Here is a 21,846-nt window from a genome sequence, read left to right on the forward strand (position 1 = left end):
TCTATGTGTTTGGCCTATTAGTGGACAGTTTTCCATGACACATTTTGAGATGCTTCTCAAGTTTTTTTACCATGCCTTAATCTTATTTAATCTGTATCAATTTCTCCTGATTTTCTTCCTGAAAGGCATAGCGAGCAACAGGAGGGGAATTCTCCCTCTACTAAAACCTGTGCTCCACTCAAAGCTTACAGATGCTTTAACTATTTTAGTTCTTAATGATAAAGGGAGAATGAAGTAATATCCTCGGCAACTGAAGGAGACACCTCCATTCTGAGTAGCCATTGAAGAGATATCTTTTGCAAAACTAAATAAACCACCAAAATATATGATTGTACTTCTCACTATATAAAAATCTTTACAGTAATCAGATTCAGTATTGCAGGTTTTATGTTCCTTGCTGGGCTTTTTATGACTTACTTTTACTCTGTAGTGTTCCTCTAGATGTGATTTTTCCAATGAAATCTTTATTTTGTCCATTCAAGGGAGATGATATCTGAGCTCAAGATCAGATTTATAAGTGGGTTACTTTTTTTTGTTCTATTGCAGAGAGGTTTGCTGGGACGAGAGTATTGGCATGCTTGGTTATCTTTGCATTGTGTATTCTCATTGCTCTTCTTGTTTACTGGCAAAGAGGAACAGAGAAATATATTGAGTATTACTAAGAAAAAGTTAAGCAAATCTGAGTGGCTCTGCCAAAAATTATTCTTGCACCTGTGGCATAAAAACAAACAAACAAAAAGAACCCCAAACATAATCTAGGTAGAAAGTCTATGGTGTGCTCAAGGTACTCGACTGCTAAATTACTTTAGTAGTATTATTTCAGTGTATGGTGTATTTCAGGCTAAGAATATTGATGTCAAAAATCATTTTCATGTCAAAAATATTGATAAGGATTGCCGTGGATGATTTATAGTTGATGAGCTGTATGGGCCAAATTCTTAAAATCTTTCTGTTGTCAACCTCAATTTGAACAACTTCAGTGGCAGGGATGGTGGAGAATTAAATCCAAGGTCTGTTAGGTCAAACTTGATTGAAGTTTTATTTAGGGTCATCAGGAGAAATTGCTGAAACACGGTATGTGAGGGTACACAGGAGAGACAGAGTAAAAGAGATCCATCTCTAGATTGTTTCTAACTGCTGAAATTTCATATTGTACTCAAAATGTGACATAGCCTCCCTTTTCTTGCATGCTTTGGAAATATTTTGGAAGTTATTTGGAAGAGAAAAAAGTAATTCTAGAAATATTTCCTACTTCAAAGTGTAGTAATCACCCCTCTGTTTCTGACAAAGTCTTTGAAATTAAAATAAATTATATTTTGCTGATGCATCCACATAGGTTCTATTAACAAAAAGTCTTTTTTAAATGGGGAATTTTTTCAGCCATAATACTGCCTGCCTTCTTTCTTGAAAAAAATTCCTGTGTAGAGAATGCTTTAATGATTTTTAAACTATGGATGGCACTTCAAAGTGTCTTATTCTAGTGTGGGTAATGTGAAATTAAAATATTGATACATACTGTGATGAGCTGAAGAGATTCTTCAGGAATGTTGCTTTTACAATGTAAAATGTTCCCATTTCTGTTTGTTTGTTTGTTTTGAATAAGTAGGGCTTGGTTTTTAAATGGCAATTATTACATGCAGTATGTACTGAATCCTACAAAGAATATTATTGCTGTTCAAAAGCATACAGAGATAGCACTGTTCTGAGGAGTATTGTATAAATACAATAGTTAATGGTTACTGAAATTGGACTGTATAATGCAGGTTCCTAAATGTGATGGAGGTTAGTGTGTTTTCAGTGATTAGGTTTTGTTGGGGGTTTGTTCTTGTTGTCGTTGTGTATTTTTGTTTGTTTTGTTTTTTATTTTAGTTGAAGCAGAAGAATGGAAATATTTGAAAAGATGAAGTGGGGGAGGAGGGAGGAAAAATAGCTTGCCTCCTGGTAAGCTGAAGTCGAGATGAGGGTGTTTTTTGTGATTGTGTCATCAAGAGACTTAATAATGACAAGGCTAAGATGGCATTTGTGATGCTTTTATGGTATCTGTTTTTCACACTTTTCAGTAGAGCACTCATTCTATTGTATAATGTTGACACTAGTAACTGCTTTTTTCGATCTGGAATGGAACCTTAGTGAATTGTGACAGTAAAATAAGCCTCGATTTTTTTTTAATTAGAACTAAAAATACATTATAAAAAATAAACATAGCATTCTAATAATGTTTAAAGTATCTTCTTTTGTGTTTCTGTGTGTAGGAAATAATACAAATAGAACAGGAAGCACATTTTCCTTCTAGGTGGGACAGATTTATGCTTTATGCTGGAAGAAAATGCTTCATAAGAAACATAACAGTTGGCTACTTATAGCCTTTTTTTTAAAAAAGCTTGGTTACACTTAACCCTTTAATAATGTAATAAATGCTGGAGAGCAAAATACCCTGAAATTAATTTCCATCACCACGAAAAAATCTTATATAAAAATGGATTTTTTTCTTTCTGTATGTAAGTTTCAGTTGGTTTTTGCATCATAAAGAAAATATTTTTGAGTAATTTAAAAGATGGCCTTTTCAGAATGTGTTATCATAATAAAATTTCTGATCCATATTTTCTAAATTTTAAAAATATTAGTAAATAGTGGACAGAAACAAGATGTTTCATTTTCTAAGGAACGTTAACTATTTTTGCAGTTCTTTTAATCATTTGTTAAATAATTTTCTGAAGTCTCAGTAGATGCATTTTGCTGTTATTCCAGCTATCAAAAAAGTAAACAGTCTATTGTAGCAATGTACTATATATTAGCAATCCTGTTAAAAGCAATAAACCCATTAAATATACTTTTTATTAGAATTTTAATGTAGTAGTTTCAGTTTATTAGGCTTTTTTTAAACATACCATCATCACCTTTCTTGTATTCCTTTCTTCAAGTCAATTTCCTAAATATTACCCTTCCAGCCTTAATTTCTAGCAGCTTCTGTTTTGTAAAATTTGCATTTTATCTTGCAGTCTGAATAATGTTGGCTATTACTCACTCAATAGGCAGGTCTGGTTGGAGAGATGAAAACAGAGAACATGGTATAGTTCACAAGGTCAAATGACAAATGCATTCTTCTTTCCCTTCCCAAAAGGCTCTGAGGCGTGAACTGAAGGATAAAGAGCAAACCATTCTCAATGCTGTGGACCAGGCACGAGTTTTCCTTGCTGACCAACCAATTGAGGGGCCTGAGGAACCAAGAAGGAGCTTGCATTCAAAAGCAGGTCAGAAAACACTCCCTTCTGGGAAAGGTCAAAATAAAGAGAGAAAGGACTTGCATGTCTCTAGTATGTGTTTTATATCCCAGTTACTTGCTCAGACCTCAGAATTTTCCGAATTGCATCCTGATGGCTTTTATTTTGGTGTTTTAGATTCAAGCGTTACTTCTCTGATTTGTAAGTACTTACATTTTAATGGAAGAAGTAGGAACATCTCTACTGCCTTTTCCAGTTTTTGATTTAAAACACTAATGGTAGCTCTGTTCTTTCTTCTTAACACTATAATATACATACCTTAAATGTAGTCAGAATAATACTTCAAGGAATCACATTTGAACATCCATATGTCTATTGCAAAGTTTTACTCCACAAATAGAAATAAGCATATTTGGTGGTGTATCTCATTAGAAGTAAAATAAATCAGCTTTAGGAAGGCTGTCATTGCAGAATCTTAAAGATTTGAATATTAAATGAATCATTGCTAAGGAATGGAACTACAGCTATCCTAGAAACTGTTTTTGCATAGTATTTGTTGAGATATTGATCTAAATATCAGAGACCAACAAGAAGGTAATAAGTTTTCTCCACTCCCCCACAACCACAAAATAGAAAATTTTCTCAGTCCTACAGTTATGTCTCTGATACAAGCTACACCGTTATGAGGTCTTGCTTTTGCTTACACAAGAACTGTTCTTGGAAAATGTAATAATCTGCTTTTGCAGAACTGCTGGTTGCTGTAAGATGTGAATAATTTACTGTTCTGTATAATTCACAAAATTACAGTACATCTGCTTTTATCGGGAGCTAGTTTTTTCTTTCCATACATCATCTTATATGTCTCCATTGCAAACTTCTTACGTTTGTTCAGTGGAAATAACTAGTCTTTCCTGCATCCATACTTCATGTTATTTCTGTGCAAATTTTCAAGTGGTTTCATATTCCCTAGTTCAACTTTGTGATAAAGTTTGAATAGCTGGTGATTAAAGCTAATTGTCTCATTGTTTAGTGCTGGTACCTTAGCTTAACTTTTTTTGAACTCCTGACTCCTGAAAATATTCAGTTTCTCTTTACTCTCAAACCCATTTGCTATATGGCATTTCCAGTGTTTTAGTTGGTCTAAATCACAAGCAAGCTTGCAGTTGAAAAAAGGATGCTCTCTGTATATTTGTTCATTCTTTCATACAAAAATTTCATACAGAAGTCTGAAATTGCAGTTTCTCTCCTCAAAAACATAGAACCTCTCAGCACAAATGATGCCAGTACGTAGAATATTACCAATGTAAAATGTTCATTTTCTAACAGAGTTGATATCAATGATCTAGTCAGTGTTGATTGACTAGATGCAAACTTCAAGACCAAACTTCAGATGATAAACTGCATCATAAATTCTTGTTATCCAGTCTATTATGAAGATAATGATTATTATTTTGCGCTATACCAGTGGCAATGAGAATAGACTGACAGGGAATTTGATGACCATGGTAAACTGCATAGCAATAACACCCATGGTCTGCAAGTGATGTGTGCGTGTCTCTGGTCTAGTCATCGTATTTGAAAATCAATCATATGTTTGGACTGGGAAGCTTCATAGATGTGCACAGAACTTCTTTTCCTCTTTCTTCTTCACACTCAGTAGTTCCATGGACTTTTTTTCTGAGCATGTGATGGGTTAGTCTTGAGTACCAGCCAAACTCCCACTCATTCACTTACGTCTTCCACCACAGTGGAATGGAGGCAGGAGATGGGAAGAACATGAGTGAGAAAGCTCATGGGGGAGGATGAAGATCAGATGGGTCTCAGATGCAGATCCCTTACAAACTACTGTTGTGGGCCAAACAGGTTTAGCTTGGGGAAAACAAACTATTTATTGCCATTTAAATAAATAATTAAATACTAAATTGGTTCACAGTGAGGAAAAAACCTCACAAACGTTAAAACCATTTCCTCCCCACTTTCACAGACTCAATTTGACTCCCTCATTCCTGTCTCCTTGTCCCCTTGTTGTGATGCTGGTCATGCTCAGAGAGGCAACAAGTGGCATGAGAGGGTGGGAAGGTGGTGACTCCATGGTTATAGCCTAGCAGTTTCTTTCTCCATCTTTCCTCTCACGCCTTTCCTCTGTGTGCTATCTCCATGTGGAATATCTGCCCTACCATGGGGTTGCTCCTCCTCCTCCGATCTTGGTGTTCCCACTGCTGTTTCTCGTGTTGTTTCCCTCTGGTGTTTTCTGTTTCTTAAATACACTTCCCTGAGGTGCCACCAGTGTGGCTGAGGGCCTCAGGTGTGCCCTGTGGTGAGTTGTCTGGAGTCTGATGTCCCTGGCACAGGGCAGCCCCAGCCTCTTCTCCCAGAGACCCCTGTCAAGCTCCTGCTGCCAGCAGTGGGCACTCACACCCTGTGCAAAAATGGACATTCACTTTCTGTAGATTAATAGACTTTCAGGCCAAAAGTTGTCTTTGAATCATTTTTTCTGATCTCATATATATGTAATAAGCTGTTAATTTTCACCCAGGAGTGAGTCTAGTAATTTTTTTCTGACAACTGATGCCACCAATCTCCAGAAAACTTCATCTCTGAGCTAGAAGACAGCCAGACACACAGCATTTTTCTTCTGATTAAGCACTTTCAGTGAAGGGTGTGGGCTTTAGTTTGCTTTTAAGATGTTAATTTTTTTTATTTTCTATCAGTGTCTTGATCACTGGTGTTCTCTGTAGTTGATTAAAGTTAACTTGTTAATTCCAATGAAGTCCACATCATATTGATAAAGGTGAAGGAGTGTGGTTATGGATTCTAAGCTGACAGTCTGTTTTCTAAAAATATTGACAAACAGTCAACACTACAATCTTGATTTGAACATTGCTTTAGCTGGTTCTATAGGACAAATAGCAAAACTATTTTACTAACTCAAACTTGCATTAATTGGAAAATCACAGTTTCTTGAGGTTATTTCCTACCTTCTATAAGGGAAGGGGTCTTTATGGGGGAATGGGTAGCTAATCTGAAGATGATAAAGGTTGTAAAATTGTTTTCCATTTTCTTCAACCTCTCAATCTAATTTTTTTTTAAGTCAATATTTATTATTATTTTTTCCTTCACCATAGGTCTTTTCGTGCTTGGGAGGGCGTTGTTGCAAGGGCAAGGAATGAGACGGATTTAGGAGACAACTGATAAGAATCCGTTTTGAACTTATCTGTCTGAGACCTGTTTTGAGGGCCTGTGCATATATACATATATTGTTCCATCCAAAGAGAATGTTTTTTATAGGATGCCTTATGATAACCCATTATTGTCTATAATGGTCTTGTTAATTTCAAGTATATGACAAGAATATAGAATCAGGTTATGAGTAAGCCTTGGTTTCTTCTTTCCCATCTTCACCTTATGCTTCCTGTATTGGCCTTCTGCTACACCAGAGAGTAACTGTCACATTCAGACAGAGTTCTTCATCTTCCAGGAAACTACTTTCCTAGTTAATTGTATCTCCTATCTATCTTTTCTTCTGTTTTTGTTTTGCTATGTTTCTGTAGAGAGGCCCCATCACAAAAAAGCAAGCTTCACTGCCTTCCTGTATTTGAGCTGCCTCAGCATCTGGGTGGAACTGATTGATAAGCCAGCTGCTGCATTTCATGGATGGACAGGTTAAAGAAATCGAAAATGCTCATGTTTTTAGCATTTTTTATCACTTGTCCATGGTATAGGAAAAAACTTTGATCTAAAAATGTTAATTATAATTCTCTATGGCACAGTTACAGCTGGCTTCTTAAATCCATGTACTGTTAGTAAGGTTACAGGCCATTGGAGAGACAAAGGAAAGCAGAAATCATATTTTATGTCCCCTGGGTTCTGTGAACTGATGATACAGCTTTGATGAAGTTCTGTCCTTAAAATTCTGCTGAAGCAGTGGAACATCCTAGCAGGTTATCACAGGCCACTACACTGATTCTCATTGTAATAGCGAATGGTTCTGGGAGTCTCCAGTGTTATCCAACTACTTCAGTAACCCTTAGTTTTCTTAGGACAATTAGATTCCTATCTTTGAAAGCTGCTATTTTGTAGCAAAGGTTGTTGTGATAGACACAGCATTTAAAAATAAGTATTTACCATCTGTACCTCCTATTAATTGAATAGAAAGCCCCATTAATCACATCTGTATTGTAAAAGAAATATATTAATAAGGATCAGTGAATGGCATGTAGATACTTTATTTACACTTGTAGAGGCACAGTATCTTCACCTGTTTCAGACATAAATAAAAGCTGAACTTTTTTGCTTACCACCACTGACCACATTTAGGTAAATTTCTCTGCCATAACTTTTCGTTTTGCAAGGAAGATCTCACTGAAAATAGGCAATTTACTCTTTACTAATGTAAAGGCAGCTTTTGTATTCTCAATCTCTTTTGTTTGTTCTCTAGCTATCACACACCACTGGAATATTTTTTTTCTCTGCTGTGTAGTTGGACTGAGTATGAAGTCTAGAGTCTGAAATTAGAAGTGCTTAGGAGAAGGAAGAGGATATAGCCCACTGGCAGTCAGTGGAATCATATCCGGAAAGTACTTACACTATTTTGAACATTGCTGCTTTTGTTTTAGTTGGAGCTCATTCACTTGGGACTTTTAAGAGTTTCTTCCTAAGGTAAGAGAAATGTGCAGTTACCCGTGAGAGAATTCCAAAGTAATTATCTTTCTCCTTTTCAAGGTAGATCTCTTAGTCACCCTACAAGTTTAGTCCTGTTGGGTAAAGCCTTGAAATTCTTCCTGTAGAGTCTACATGGTTGTCTGCTTGGATACATATTAGTAAAGGGACAAGGAAATTGTTTCCACTTGCTGAGTGGTGTGGAGTGAGTGCAAATTTAGAGGATTTTAAAGCCTGATTTTTTAATGGAAGCAGGTGGGCCTAAGTTCAAAGTGGTTAATTTTATTACTGGTTGGTTGTTTTTGGGTTTTTTTATTCATGAGGACCTTGGCATACAAACATAGTCATATTCATTCTTGTCCTTTATCCTCTGTTGTGTCCCAGTTTTACCTGAAATATGGGATGTTTTCCGGGTGGAAGCATGTTATTAAAGTTTAACTGTTGCCTTGTTTAAAAGGCCCTAGAAACCAGTGAAGCTTTGTTGCAAGAAAATTTTCAGTTATGTCACGAGCAGTGCAGATGACTGATGGCTGTCAAAGGTTAGGACCTTTGTGTGAAAGAAAATGCCTTTCTTATTCTCTAGAGCAAACACAGCTCAAAAACATTGTAAGTGAGCTTCAAGAAAGCAAATTGGAAATTGCAGAATAATAAAAAAATGTAATGTCTCTGAAGGAGAAAACAGGCTGAGAAGAGTTGCTTAGAAGCTCAGAAAAGTTCAGAACATGGATGTTTTTAAGTCCTGTGTGGTCACTAAAGGGTGCTGTCAAATCAGGGAGCCGTATCTTTTGTGCTGCCTAACTTGTGTATTTTCTGGTTTTGTACTGTTTTGGAATAAAATAGGTGCCTTTGGTTTGTTTTGAAATGCTGTTAGGGGATGTATGTCTCCTGCAGTCATGCTGAGGAGCTACCTGCCATATGTGCAGTGCCAAAAACAAAATCTTTATTGATTTTCAGAGTAAGTAAAAGGCTTCTTACAATCTGCAGTCACAGTGCTTTGAAAAGAAACAGGATTAATTTGTTGCTTGCCTTGAGTAACTGAGATACAGTGGTAATGACCCTCTCTCTGTTGATACTTTCCCTTTATCAGCAATTGGGAGAAGACACAGCTTGGTGATACTTTAACAGGGGATTGTGGCAGGACCATAATAAAACTGAACTCGTACCTCGTTTATGTTCCTGGAGCAACATAAAGTTTGGGTTTCCACTATGCAGAAGTATTGTGAACTTGCTTTGGATCACACCATTTATTGCAAAATGTTGGCATGTTTATAATGAGAAGTATTGTGTGTGGTTTGTTTATGTTGACAAATGACACTGGTTATGCTGGATAAATGTCTGGTTCCCAGGATTGCTGTAATCTCCATTGGTTTTCTGGAGAGAGATGCTATGGGACGACTTAATTATCTCTTTTACCTATAAGCTATTTTCTTTGTTTCATCCTTCTTTGTCTTCACCACCAGGACCCACTGGGAAATATCAACAATCATTATTAAAAGACGTGTATTTGCTGGTATTGTTCTCAGTTGTCTTTATCTGGAGTCCATACACCAGACCTTTACCAGAGCTATTTATGATACATGACGTTAACAGTTTCATTTTCTCTACTTTTGCAATTTTGTCCTCTGTAGACCAGAGATAATTTGTCTTTTATCCTGAAGAGACTTTTCTCATTCACTCTTTATTTAATTACATTTCTCTAGTTTAAAGAACTTTCAGTTTTGGTATAAGAAAACCTAAGTGGGCATAAAGGAAAATGGCTGTGCTCTTTGCTCTTGTTTTAACTAAATATGCAATAGTTATTTGAATAGGAGAAGAAGGTGAAATACTGGGTTATGCTTGGATGGTTGGGCGCTCGGAGTCTGACTAATTGCTGCGTTTAACCAATTGCTGCTTATTCTTTAAACTTCCTGTTCCCATCCCATCAGAACTAAGTTTTCTGTCAAGATTGTTAGAAGCTCAGACGATGCTTTGTCTGCAGCAATGATAAAGATTTCATGATGCAATGATAGCACTCATTTTGGATCTTCTGCGTGGGAGTGCCATTGTGCCTACTCAAATGGTCTGAAAGTTTTCATAATGAATACAGTGCTGTGTCATCCATTGTTTTTTGCTGCAAAGATTGATTGAACCAAGGAAGAGACAATGTTTGACATCATGTGAGAAGGAGGGAACATGAAATTATCTCCAGTTCCAGTATATTTGGTTAAGAATATAGCAAAAGTGAATGGAAATTAATGTAATTTTGGCAAGATGGAAAGAGATCACTAGTTCAAGGCCACATAATAAGGATCAATCACAGTTGCTTAGAATGAAAACTGCAACAGCCAAATACTTCAAGGGATGTAAAATAAATTCTTAAGTAAAAACTATTTTCTTCACTGGTATTATCCATATATGTAAGCATTCAAGGAAACTATATGCTGTAAAATTCAGGCCTGAAGGTTTTCCTTTTGTGGCACTCAGTCTTTGCTAGAGACACAGAGAAGCTGTTGGAGTACTTTGTTTGTGACAAAAATTTATATTAAAATCAAGATTGTTTCTTTTTCGCTACGGAAGAGGACTTTTTTTCCCTGACTGCAAGGTCAGTTACTATCTGTCCTCTCTGGTAAACATATGGTCCCGTGAATATAGGCTGTTCTTGCTCTCTGAGCAGCTGCTGAAGTGAAGATAATGTAATAAATACCATTAAAAAAAAGGGGTGGGAAGACACCGATCAAAGTCATGATTGAGAATACTTTATATTAAGTAGAAACAAAAGAGCAATGACTACTGTGTAAAATTTTTTCACAGCAAAAAGAAATTCTGTGTGCTGGTTTGTTTGATGACAGGCTGATTAAATGAATTCCAAACTAATATGAGAAAACTCTTACTGTTAAGACACTTTCTTTGAGATTTACAGTTCTATGCTGTGCAACCAGTATCTTGAAGAATGTAATCTCTGCTTGAAAAGAAGTAACGTGTTGCTCTTTAATAAGTTGGGCTTTCATGATGGAAAACATTAAGTTATACAAGATGTATTTCTCTTAAATGAATGTATGCTGAATGGTTTTATAGCTCATAAAAGCACATGTTTTGCTCTATTTCCCTAGTAAATGTCTTCTTAGTGCAAGTTTGCAAGCACTTCAAAGGCTTTTGTGAAATAAAACAGGCTTGCAATGAATGAATATTTTTCAAATACAATATGTGGTAGATATCCTTGCACAATAACACTTATTTGACAAATGGTCTTAAAAGATGTTTTGGGTTTCAGTTCTGTTGGGATATTTGTATCAGTCCAGTCATTCTGGAATCTTTTTCCCATCCCCAAATAATTGACTAGTTCTTTTGTGAGTAAAGCTGCCTTGTTTTAGCTGGCCAGACAAATAAAGTCAGGCTGTTTTTCCCCTCTTCTAATACCAGAATCATCAAGCTTGGAAGAGACTTTCAAGATCATCTAGTCCACCTGTTAACCCGGCACCACCATAACCACCCCTGAACCTATCCCCAAGTGCTACATCCAATCCATTTATTGCTACAGCCCCTTTTCTTCTTATTGCCTCTATTAGAGCAAGAAGCACTCATTGGATCTGCTGGGTGGGTACCTTTAAGCCAAAGAGTTTTGCAAGATTTTCAGCTCTTACTAAAAAGCTTTCTATGTCTTTGTCAAGCGGTTGATCTTTTTAACTGGCTAATAATCTAGCTTAGAACTGCCCAGGCCTTGCAGCATTCTGCTCTTCTATGCAGAATTGGTAGGTTTTGGCTCTGGCAGCAGATAAAGGATGATGCGACTGCATTATGTTGGATCAAAATGGTAGACTGCAGCTTTGCATATCTGTAACTTCTACTTAGTCTAGTTTCTGGGTATAGTGTCCCCTGTATTCACATGTTCAAGATACCAGAGAGGAGGCTTCCTCCAATAGGTCTGCGACTTTCTGTCCCCTTTCAATGAAGCTCAGTATTGCCTTATGTAAAGTATTCCACGTCTAGGTGCTCCCTTTAGTCCTCATTTATAGTCTTGCAACTTTTACTCCTGAGGTCTGGTTGTCCACAACCGATAGCTGTATCATAGGATACCTCAACCTGTGAGAGAACCTGTGATGCTAAACTTTGCTCCTTAGGTGCAGCTTGACTTCTAGATTGTTCACAGCCCCTTTGTCACTGGACTGCAGTGAATTCCCATTCATTCCTCAATAATATTATTCTCAAAGGTGAATAACTCCAAAATTACTTATGGTAACAACTTCTTTGATGTCTATACATAAGTAATTTGTAGCTCTTCTTTTCTGTGTAAAAGAATTTTCTCTTCTGAAGGAGTTTTGCTGAGAGCTTAAGCTTTATTTCTTTTCAAAAGAAATAAAGAAGTATTTTCTTTGCAAAACTTGGGGTAAAGATCATTCCAAAATTGTGGTTTACTATGATGCAGTTTATTCTACTGTGAAATGCTGTAAATCGAGAGACAACGTGCAATTTATCACAGCATAGCTTTGGTCTTCATCTTTATTCTGGTGTGTCAGTATTGCAAATTGTAGGTTACTGCCACATCTCTGTATCTCAGAGCTACATATGTAGTTTATATCTCTTTGCATATGATTAAGCATTGCAGGTTTTTTTCACGGCCGTTTCATTCCAAGTTTCTCTTCTGCAGTACCTTCTTGCCACTGTGGTGTCCCTTAGCCTGGGTATAACCTCTGCTTTTGCAGGCAGAGTACACACAGGCAGTGCTCTCACGTGATAGCTTTTGACACCCAGCAAGTCACTGGAATATTTTGGTAAGCTCACAATGTCTTTTGTACCATTCAGCTGCACTCTTTCTTCAAATGGCTCTCTTTTGAGGTCAAAACATGCACCACAACCCACAGGCTGGATGTGTGCCTCCCTTCCCTTGATGCTGTTGGCTCTTACTGATTGCTCTTGCCTTCCACTGTGCTCTGGTTACTGCTCCTCATTCCTCGTCTTCTGTTTCTCCGACATAACCACTTCCCAGCAAGGTTCTTGTGCTTTTGGGCAGCACTCTGTCCTCCCTACATCAACAATTATAATGCAAATTATAATTTCATTGTGGGTTGATTTTTGGTTGGTTGGTTGGTTTTGGTTTTTTCCCAGATGGCATCTGGATTGTGCTGTTGAATACTCTTCGGGTATTCGTAGTCAAGCATATACCAAGAGTAATATGGGCTAACAAGATTTGAAAAAAACTTTAAAAGAAAAATCAGGACAAATAAGTGGAATTGGTGGGCAGAAACTCTGGTTGTGATCCAAGCAACTCCATGTTACTTTTTTATCTGGAAAAAAGTGGATTCTCAACAACAAACTGGAATACATTTTAATGTTTTATTTTGTATTAATTACTTGCAATATGCTTTTCCTTGTTGGGTGCTGTGGGACAACAGTTGCATACAAGAGGCATAGTAGGGTAACTTTTGCAACCGTAACTGTGCATTTACTTTGACATTCATCTGGCCTTTGTAAAGCAAAAGCTTTCTTCCCACACCATTTTTGGTGTGTTGCCCTCTCACCCTCCTTCACCACATCAGCAACTCCAAGCTTAGACAGTTAAAAGGATTTTAAAGACAGTTTATCAGTAAGTGGAAGATTGTCTGTCTCCTCTGACATCTGAAAAAAATGGTACTTTCATCTTTGCACGATTGTGTATAATTTATTCATAGGCAACACTTGAATTTTAATCACAAGAGTACTGTGATAAACCTTTTCCAGGGCTTTTATATAGAACTGAACAGAAGGCCAATTGGCTTAGTTTCAGTGCGTGTCACGTCTCTGCTCCTTCTTTTGTTCTCTGGTCTTTGCATTATATAGTTTCCTCTGCTTGCTTTTATGTAGAAGGGGAATCCTCTGAGACTGGCTGTGTTTGTTTGTCATTACTGAAGCAACTCTTCCCTGATGAAGGAAGCTCCTCATGAGTTTTTTTTCAGCAAGGACCCTCTGGGCAGTAGACAGCAAGACCTGCTGGGGATGTTTTAGGGTTTTCTTTTTAGATTTCTGGCTGTCTGGGTCTTTCTCGGTCTCAAACTGAAGGTGCAGAGAAAGCATCATGTTTTCTTACAGATAAAATTACATGACTGGTATGCAGGAATCATGTATTGTGGAGGTGAGAGAAGCCAGCAACTGAATGGTTGTCAGTTCTTGTTGTCAAAGAGGGCTGGTGTTGAATTACGCCTGATGTCATGCAGACTCAGCAGGGACCGGGGATTTCAATATAAGCAATTTACTGAAATAATGTGTGACCACATTCTGAGGTTGTGTGTGTCCCTACCTTAGCTTTTCTTATTGCAAAGACCATTGGCAGCTTGTCTTTGCTGACTTGAATGGGATTTCCATGTTTGCTGGGTTGTGTGGGATCTAGACACATAAGCCTGAAATTTGTGAGAAATAGTGCACTGTAAGCTTGATTCTTTTTCAGTCAATAGTTTCACAGAACATTTGTAGGTTTGGAAAATCTATTTAAACCAGCCTTTTAGGACTTTGGTGTTAACACAGAAAAACCAATGTAGTGCTGCAGAACCACACCCCGCGTGGAACTCAGTATGACTTGGGTTTTGCTACTGAATATGAAGAGACATCCTGGTGCCAGGGTGAAAGGTGGTGGTAAGAGATCCAGAAACAAAGTAATGTCCTTGCTCTTTCTATGTGAAATGGTCCAAAGATTACCTGTTGAAGTTTCCAGGAAGGAAGGAAGATCATACATTTCCTTTCCCTGTGCCTCCAAAAGTAACAAATTGGCAGTAAGCTGCTTTTACTTTGTGGGTGTCATAATATATGGAAGTCAGGAATGGTTGTCAGCAGGAGTGCTTGAGGTTTATTTCAGTTATGGCAAGGTGGACTTTCTTCTACCTTGTACCTGCTGAAATAAGTTATCAGTTGACACTGGACTTGCTGACTGTCTTGAGTGTGTATTTCAGGAGCACTGTCTGTTTAACTAGGCAAAAATAGGAAATAAACAGCGTAACTGTTCTTTCCCTCTGCAGAATTGACCGCTGAGGAGAAAGCCATGAAGATTGCCAAAGCTATGCGTAAGCAGTCGTCAGAGGTAAAAGAGAAATGGGAGAACCTAAATGCCAGTGCCAGTATCTGGCAGAAGCAAGTGGACAAAGCATTAGAAAAACTGAAAGACCTTCAGTGTGCCATGGATGACCTTGATGCTGATTTGAAGGAGGCTGAAAATGTGAGGAATGGCTGGAAACCTGTAGGAGACTTGCTCATAGATTCATTACCAGATCACATTGAGAAAACTACAGTAAGTGTGGAACTCCTGGAGAATGTTTAGCCTGTGTGTGTGTGTCAGACCTCTCCATTCTAGTCCCTCTAGTCATATTAGATATTTATATACTCTTATGCTGAAATTCTCATGTGCGGTGTAAAGTCTTTAAAGATGGTATCTGAGGTCTCAAGTCCCGTGCTGGGACGTATTCACGGTGTTGGCTGGGATTGCATATGCACATAGATCTGTTTGGCCATCACCTATATAACCTTCTTGTCAGGAAAACATTTATAGCATTTTCAATCATACAGAAATACATACATAGTTTTAATTTCTTTTCCTTAACTTCTACAAACTGAACACATCTACTGTCTATTTTTGTTTGTATGGGTGAATATTTGCATTTGCTTTTACTTTAGCCGGGCTTCTCATCAGGATTATTTCAAACTGAAGAACACATTCTACTCTATAATGTTTTTGTGGGCAAACTAGTTCTTGCTGCCTGGGTTCCAGGCCACCCATGCAGGGCTCAGCATCCCAATGCATGGCTGCTCGTGATGAGTAATAGTTGTCCCCTGCTTAACTTCATGGATTGGGTAGAGACCTAGTAATGCAGAGCTCCACAAGAAGGAATATCCTCTGATAATTAGCATTGGCCAGAAGAGGTGAATGGAAACAGTACAGTGCAGTGAATATCATGGATTCCAGGGGAATGTGTGGGTATGCACATGTGGTTAGAGGAGACTGCCATATTCATTCTTAAGTTTAAAAACTGAAAAGCTGTATTTGTGAAGCAGAAGCTTAGTAGTAAGTGCTGAATTTACCCGAAACAGCAAAGCATTAGAAGGGGGGTCGTCTACCTAACCGTCCACGTCTTCAGCATAGGACGCTGGTGTTAGAAGAATGAAAGTCCATGGGCTGCAACCAGGTTTCTGTAGATATTCTCTCTATGTATGCCGAGTCTGTGAATTCACAGGGCTACTTTATTTCACATATCACAGTGTAAGCATTCTCATTCTCCAAATTATGTTGTTACTTTCAAGGTTAATGGAACTGAAATCTTTAAAACAAAGGCAGTCAAAGCCGAGTTAATATCCAGACTGCTGTTGATTTGAGAAGAGTAATGAATCTCGTCCTGGCTCTCTTATATTTTAATATAGATACTAAAGCAAGAAATAAGATGCTAATGTTGAATAGCTCCTTGTTCTCATGCAAAGAAGTGATTTGTCATATCTTAATGGCTTTTTCCGTAAAGTAGACCAAAGCAGTCTGTCAGATTTTCATTGCTGTGGAAAAACTGTAACATCTGCTGAAGTAATAGGGGCCTACTGGCTGTCCAGAATCTCAGTGTTTCTTTCTTGACAGTATATTCCTTCTGTTCCTTGGCCTGATGAGAGTGATTTTTGAAGGGAGGTAAATAATTGAATTGTCCAAAGAAGATACTTTCTTTACAGTTGTTTTGGGCTTTTTCCATGATGTTTAATCAAGCTGTTTATGGGATTGAACACTTAACTGCTCACAGTGAGAACGACATTTGATGCATCTTTTTAACTGTAACTAAAACTTACATCGTTTTTGTCTTAATACTGTATTTAGTTTGATTTGATTCAATAAACCTTTACTTCTTTTTAGTCACTGTAATAGCTTTACTCTCTGGTTCTAATCAGGTAAAACATTGTACTCCTTTTCCTTAGAAGATACATTCCTTCATGCTTTGCTAGTTCAATAATAGTTTTTAAATTGAATTTTTGTCAGCTGCTTAATACTTGGAAACTATAGCTACTGAACACATTTTTCTTTAGAACACTTGGCAGGCTGTATGCTGCTAAAGCTCCTAATACAGCATTGTGTATTTCTTCTTGCAAAGAAAAGCTTTAAAGCCATACGGCACCACAAAAAATAATAAATTTAATTGATTTAGGGGTGCACTTTGCTTATGGGCATTTCAGTAAGTTTCATACTGTTTTTCCCTGAAGGTGGATATAAGTGATACAATAGAATATTGAAGTGAGTGAAGTTTTCTTTGCCTGGGACTGACTTGTGTGCAGTTACTCAGCACAAGCTGCCACACTGGGCAGGTCAGCACCATGTGGAGCTTACAGTGGCTTCTGTGCTGCTCAGATGTGGATTGAACATCAGTGTATGTTTCTTACCCTTTTAGGCTTTTAGAGAAGAAATTGCTCCCATCAACTTAAAAGTTAAAACAGTGAATGATTTGTCCAGTCAGCTGTCTCCGCTTGACCTTTATCCATCTTTAAAGATGTCTCGTCAGCTGGATGATCTTAACATGCGGTGGAAACTTTTACAGGTATTCTTCTGCATATGTGCAGTAGGTGTGTGGGGAGGGATATTTCTCACTCTCCTCTGTTTTCTTAAAAGATGCATTGTTACCATTTGTTCATTACTTCTGTCACTAAGGTGTTATCTGTTGGTACCAATGCAACAAAAGGAGCTGTCTTTTCTTCTGTAGCTTGGCCAAAAGCTTTTCCTTTCAATCTATTTCAGCAGTGTATTCACACAGGAAACTGCATTAAACTCTGGGGAATAGTGGGCACTAATGCTGCATGGTTTTTTGTATGTCTTGTAGCAGTAGGTTTTACTGCATAAATCTGTGTCACCAAAAACTGGTGTAAGTATTTCTGTTGTGTTTCCAGCTTGTGTGAAAGCTGTTTTATTTTGTCTTTCAATGTTCAGTTTCTGTAGGAAATGTCACTTAAAGTGACTTAAGTATCAGTAGAGCTATAACAAGATAAAAGCCATAGCAATGTAGCATAAAAAGCAGAAGAGGATATGCTGAGAGAGGTTCATATTGCTTAGTTACGATTATTGTGCTTAAATAGTCTAAGAAAGGTAAATCAATGTGCCTGATTACAGCTGAAACTCATACATAGTTTCACAATGGATGATTTAGTGAAGTTTCTTACATCAGTTAAAAGTTCATTTATCAAATTCTGAATTTTCTCTCTTTTTTGTGTTTGTAGGAAATACTTATCACATCTCTAGTGAGGGTGGTGGGAATGAATTTTCAAAACCTGGGCACCAGTTTCTGGGCCAGTAGTCTTGAATGAGTCACTCCTGAGAGGCAAAGCTGTTATTGTGTCATATCAGACATTTTCTTCCCTAATATTGTTTGGTAGTGGGATTTTTCCTCTTGTTTTGTTTGTGAATTTTTTTGAGGGGTGAGGTGTTGTATTCGTCCTCTCAAATTTGGTTACCCAAGCAACCAAAGTACTGCTGGGTGTGCTACAGCAGTTTAAATTAAACAGAGGGGCATCATGTCAGCCAGTGAAGCAGTGTCTTCCAAAATGGTTCTGTGCTGAAAAGGCGGCTGTGAAATCAATGCAATCAGGCTGAGACCTGCTGACTATGGGAATTTGGACAACAGAAGGGTTGGGAGGAGGTCAGGAACTTCAGCAGTTGGCTATAGTCACCATGAAACTACTGTTGTTCGTTATTGATCTACAGTTCTCACACAAGAACACTGCAAGATACGAACATGATTCTCATTAGGCAGATACAAGAAAAAAATGTAGCCTTAAATAGGTGGATGCCAAATAATTGCTGTGACACACAAACAAATTGATTTCACTAAAAGGACTGTAAACAAGTGATTTTCTTCTCATGACCCTAGTGTTGCAAAGTACACGCAATGTAGATTTTGAGTATGTGTGTGTTTATGTGTAGGTGGCTGTAGAGGATCGCCTTAAACAGTTACAGGAGGCACACCGAGATTTTGGACCTGCATCACAGCATTTTCTTTCCAGTAAGTTGCTTGAATTAATAGATACATGTAACATATGATGGCTTTCTCAAACACTGACTGATCTTTACTCCAGGTTTCCCAATGGTTGAGGAAGTTCCTCTTCCATGATATTATCTACCACCTTGTTTTTGTAGGGGTGTTTCATCATAACGTCACTGACATTGTGACTACTGTGCTTCCCACTCTATCTTTCTGAGATGGTTGTGCCCTCATTGCTTTATTCTTTGTCCTCTGCTGCAATGCCTGACCAGTGACTGTTCCAGAATCTTTGGATGTTCATGACCACATCTTTTCATCCTTTGCCAGCTCTTTCTTCCATTTCCTTTGCTTCCACACTTGCTAGGATGGCACAAAGGAAGAGCTGCCTGGATTTTTTTTTTTTTTTTTTTTAATGAAAGACTTCATGTCATACATTGCTGGAACTTCAAGTGAAGGGCTGGGAAAAGCCAGCATACATCACTTCCTCAGGACCTATCCTTGCATGTTTTAAATAAACATTTAAAAGTATAAGCCTCTAATCTCACATATACTAAGAGAGCAGTTTTGATATAGTTGTTATACATAGATAGGTTGTGCTATCAAGGTCCATGTTGGCTTCCTGATGTTCCAACCTACCTGCCATCATCAGAGCTAATGAGACAGAATTTTAACTCAGTCACCTTTCCAGTTTTTAACTAAGAGCTTCTATAATAAAGATAACATTATTGCAGAAGTTGAGAAGTCAGCATAAAAATGAGCAGCTCTTTCCCAGAGATTCTGAAGTAGTGTATGTCACTGTATAGTTAAACTGTTAATATAATTTAAACCACTAAATAAATCTTGATTTTGTTCTTGACTTATGTGACAACGATGTTCTTATTTTAAATTGACAGTTAGTTTTTCAGTAAACCAGATGCAGTGTATATAAAATATTACAGCTGTTATGCAAACCAGCAATTCCTGGAGCCATTTTGTCCTGTTTTTAAATTGACAGATCAAGCAAACAACTTTAAAAGTTTATGATTTATTTCTTTTTTAAAGCTATATTAGAAATATTGCATACTGTTGCTGCAGTGGTTTTGTAGCTCTTGTGGTCTCAAACTTGTAACATGGACAGTACACCTATGTAATAATTTATTAAAAAGACTATAGATAGAGTGCTACCTTTGGCACTGCTGAAGAATGCCAGATGAACTGTTCAAGAGACTAGTCAGTCTAGTCTGTAAGTAAAACAGGTTAGGAAACAATGTAGAAGAAGTTTCTCAGACTCTAGCTCTCTTATTCTAGTTGAGAATAAGAGAATCAGTGGAAGAGTCCACATGTAAAGCTTGCCAGGAAAGGTTGGCTGGTTTTGTTTGTCTTGGCCCGGATCATTTCCTTGAATTGGTTTACAGCATGCCACAATGAAACACCGCATCCACAAGTCTGAGTGGTGAACTGGTTTTGTTGCTGGTTAAAACATTTATAGAATTATGTCCACAGAGACTATTGCAGTGCCTTATCAGCATTCCTCAGCCGTGTTTAGGGAATATTCTTCAGGCTTAAAGAGACATTCGGTTTATGTTACATACCAAAGTAAAAAAGGGAAAGTTTCCAGGATGCATGTTGGTAGATACCACAAAGAATTACAGCTAAGTAACACAATTTTGGAAAAACAAATAATATGTAGTCATCCATTTAAACCCTTTGTTAAAAACAACCTCTTTCCCCACACCAAGTACAACTAAAGCTTCTTTAAAAAAAACCCAACAGAATAAAACAAACCAAAAAAACCCCAACCCAAACCTTTTTTAGAGCTTTAGACAGAGTTAAAGAACTTACACCTACAGCTTTATGTAATGTCTGTAAAATGTAAGTCAGGAACAGTAACTTCAAAAGTAAAATAATAATAAAAAAATGATTAAATCTGGAAAGTTGAGGACTTTATCCTGAAAGGTTGAAAGACTGTGTGTTCTAAATCAAAATTTTCAAACCTTTTTAGCAGCAATAAGTGACTTCTAACTGTGAGGAACAAGGAGAGTAGTAGTCTGAATGAAACAATCTCAAACTCCTAAAACTGAGATTGATTATATATGCATGTCTTGTGCAAATCTCCATTTCCAAAGATGCACTTCTGTCTTAGAGGGCAGGTTTTTTTCTGTGCTTATCTGAGAGCAGCTATTTTCAATTTACCTCACCTACATGTTACTCTTCCTCCAAACACTTACAAGGAACCATAACTTGCCATCACACCGTTTTCAACTGACTAGATCCCAGTTGTCATTTAATCAGGAATTTTTGCTAGCAAGACACCTATTTCTGCCTGTTCATCAGATTCATAGAATGATAGAATAGCCCTCTTTGAAAGGGACTGACCTCAAAAGATCATGTAGTCCAACCTTTCATGGGAAAGGGAGCATAGATGAGATTATCCAGCACCCTGGTTCCAGCCCTGTTAGTCCAGTGATTTCATCTCTGCAGTGGCTAGAAATGTTTCATTACTAAAAAGACACAGTGCAGCATTTGATACTACTGCTTGACTTCTTGGAACACCAATTGCATGGATTCATGCAGACCATCACAATTAAAGAGCTTCAAAATATTTTTGAAGACCACCAAACAATGTATTAGCCCTTCATACAATGTTCTGCATTATGAGTCTGAGGTAAAGCTGTATTAGTAGGCCACTGCAATCTATGATCGCTCTTTTTGCTGAGCTGTTTTTCCCCTCCCTTCATTGGGAGGCAGAATTTGGTTGATTTGTTTTTCAGTGCTTTTGAGATGGAAGGTAAGCACTTTTCAAGTTAATTACTGAGCAGTAAATTTTACACATCCCTAAAACAGATAAAGGTCCATTTATTTTTGCAAAAGGGTTGCTTTTGCTGTCTCCTGCCTTTAGAAATAGTAACTTCTTTTTTCTATAATTAATTTCTTTTCCAAGACTGATGATCCACTACTCTCTGTTATGTTTCTTGTATGCTTTCTAAGATGAATCCATGAACATCCACAGAGCACTGACTCCACATGTTCCCTAACAAACAGCTTATGTC

At 37.5% G+C, this 21,846-nt stretch overlaps 1 protein-coding gene across 8 annotated transcripts in view; it reads left to right on the forward strand.

The window, feature by feature from the left end:
* UTRN (utrophin) overlaps positions 1 to 21,846 on the forward strand; it is a 357,859-nt gene that overhangs the window by 261,267 nt on the left and 74,746 nt on the right. For all 8 annotated transcript variants that reach the window (XM_042017303.1, XM_042017301.1, XM_042017304.1 and 5 more), the window contains 4 exons: positions 3,122 to 3,251; positions 14,843 to 15,111; positions 17,237 to 17,383; positions 18,760 to 18,838. In XM_042017303.1, the coding sequence (XP_041873237.1) occupies positions 3,122 to 3,251; positions 14,843 to 15,111; positions 17,237 to 17,383; positions 18,760 to 18,838 (625 nt within the window). The remainder of the gene's footprint in view (positions 1 to 3,121; positions 3,252 to 14,842; positions 15,112 to 17,236; positions 17,384 to 18,759; positions 18,839 to 21,846) is intronic.

This window comes from Corvus kubaryi, unplaced genomic scaffold (assembly GCF_017639235.1).
Source record: "Corvus kubaryi isolate FWS band 111438036 unplaced genomic scaffold, C.kubaryi_AGA036_p1.0 split3-73, whole genome shotgun sequence".
In the NCBI taxonomy this organism is placed as follows: domain Eukaryota; kingdom Metazoa; phylum Chordata; class Aves; order Passeriformes; family Corvidae; genus Corvus; species Corvus kubaryi.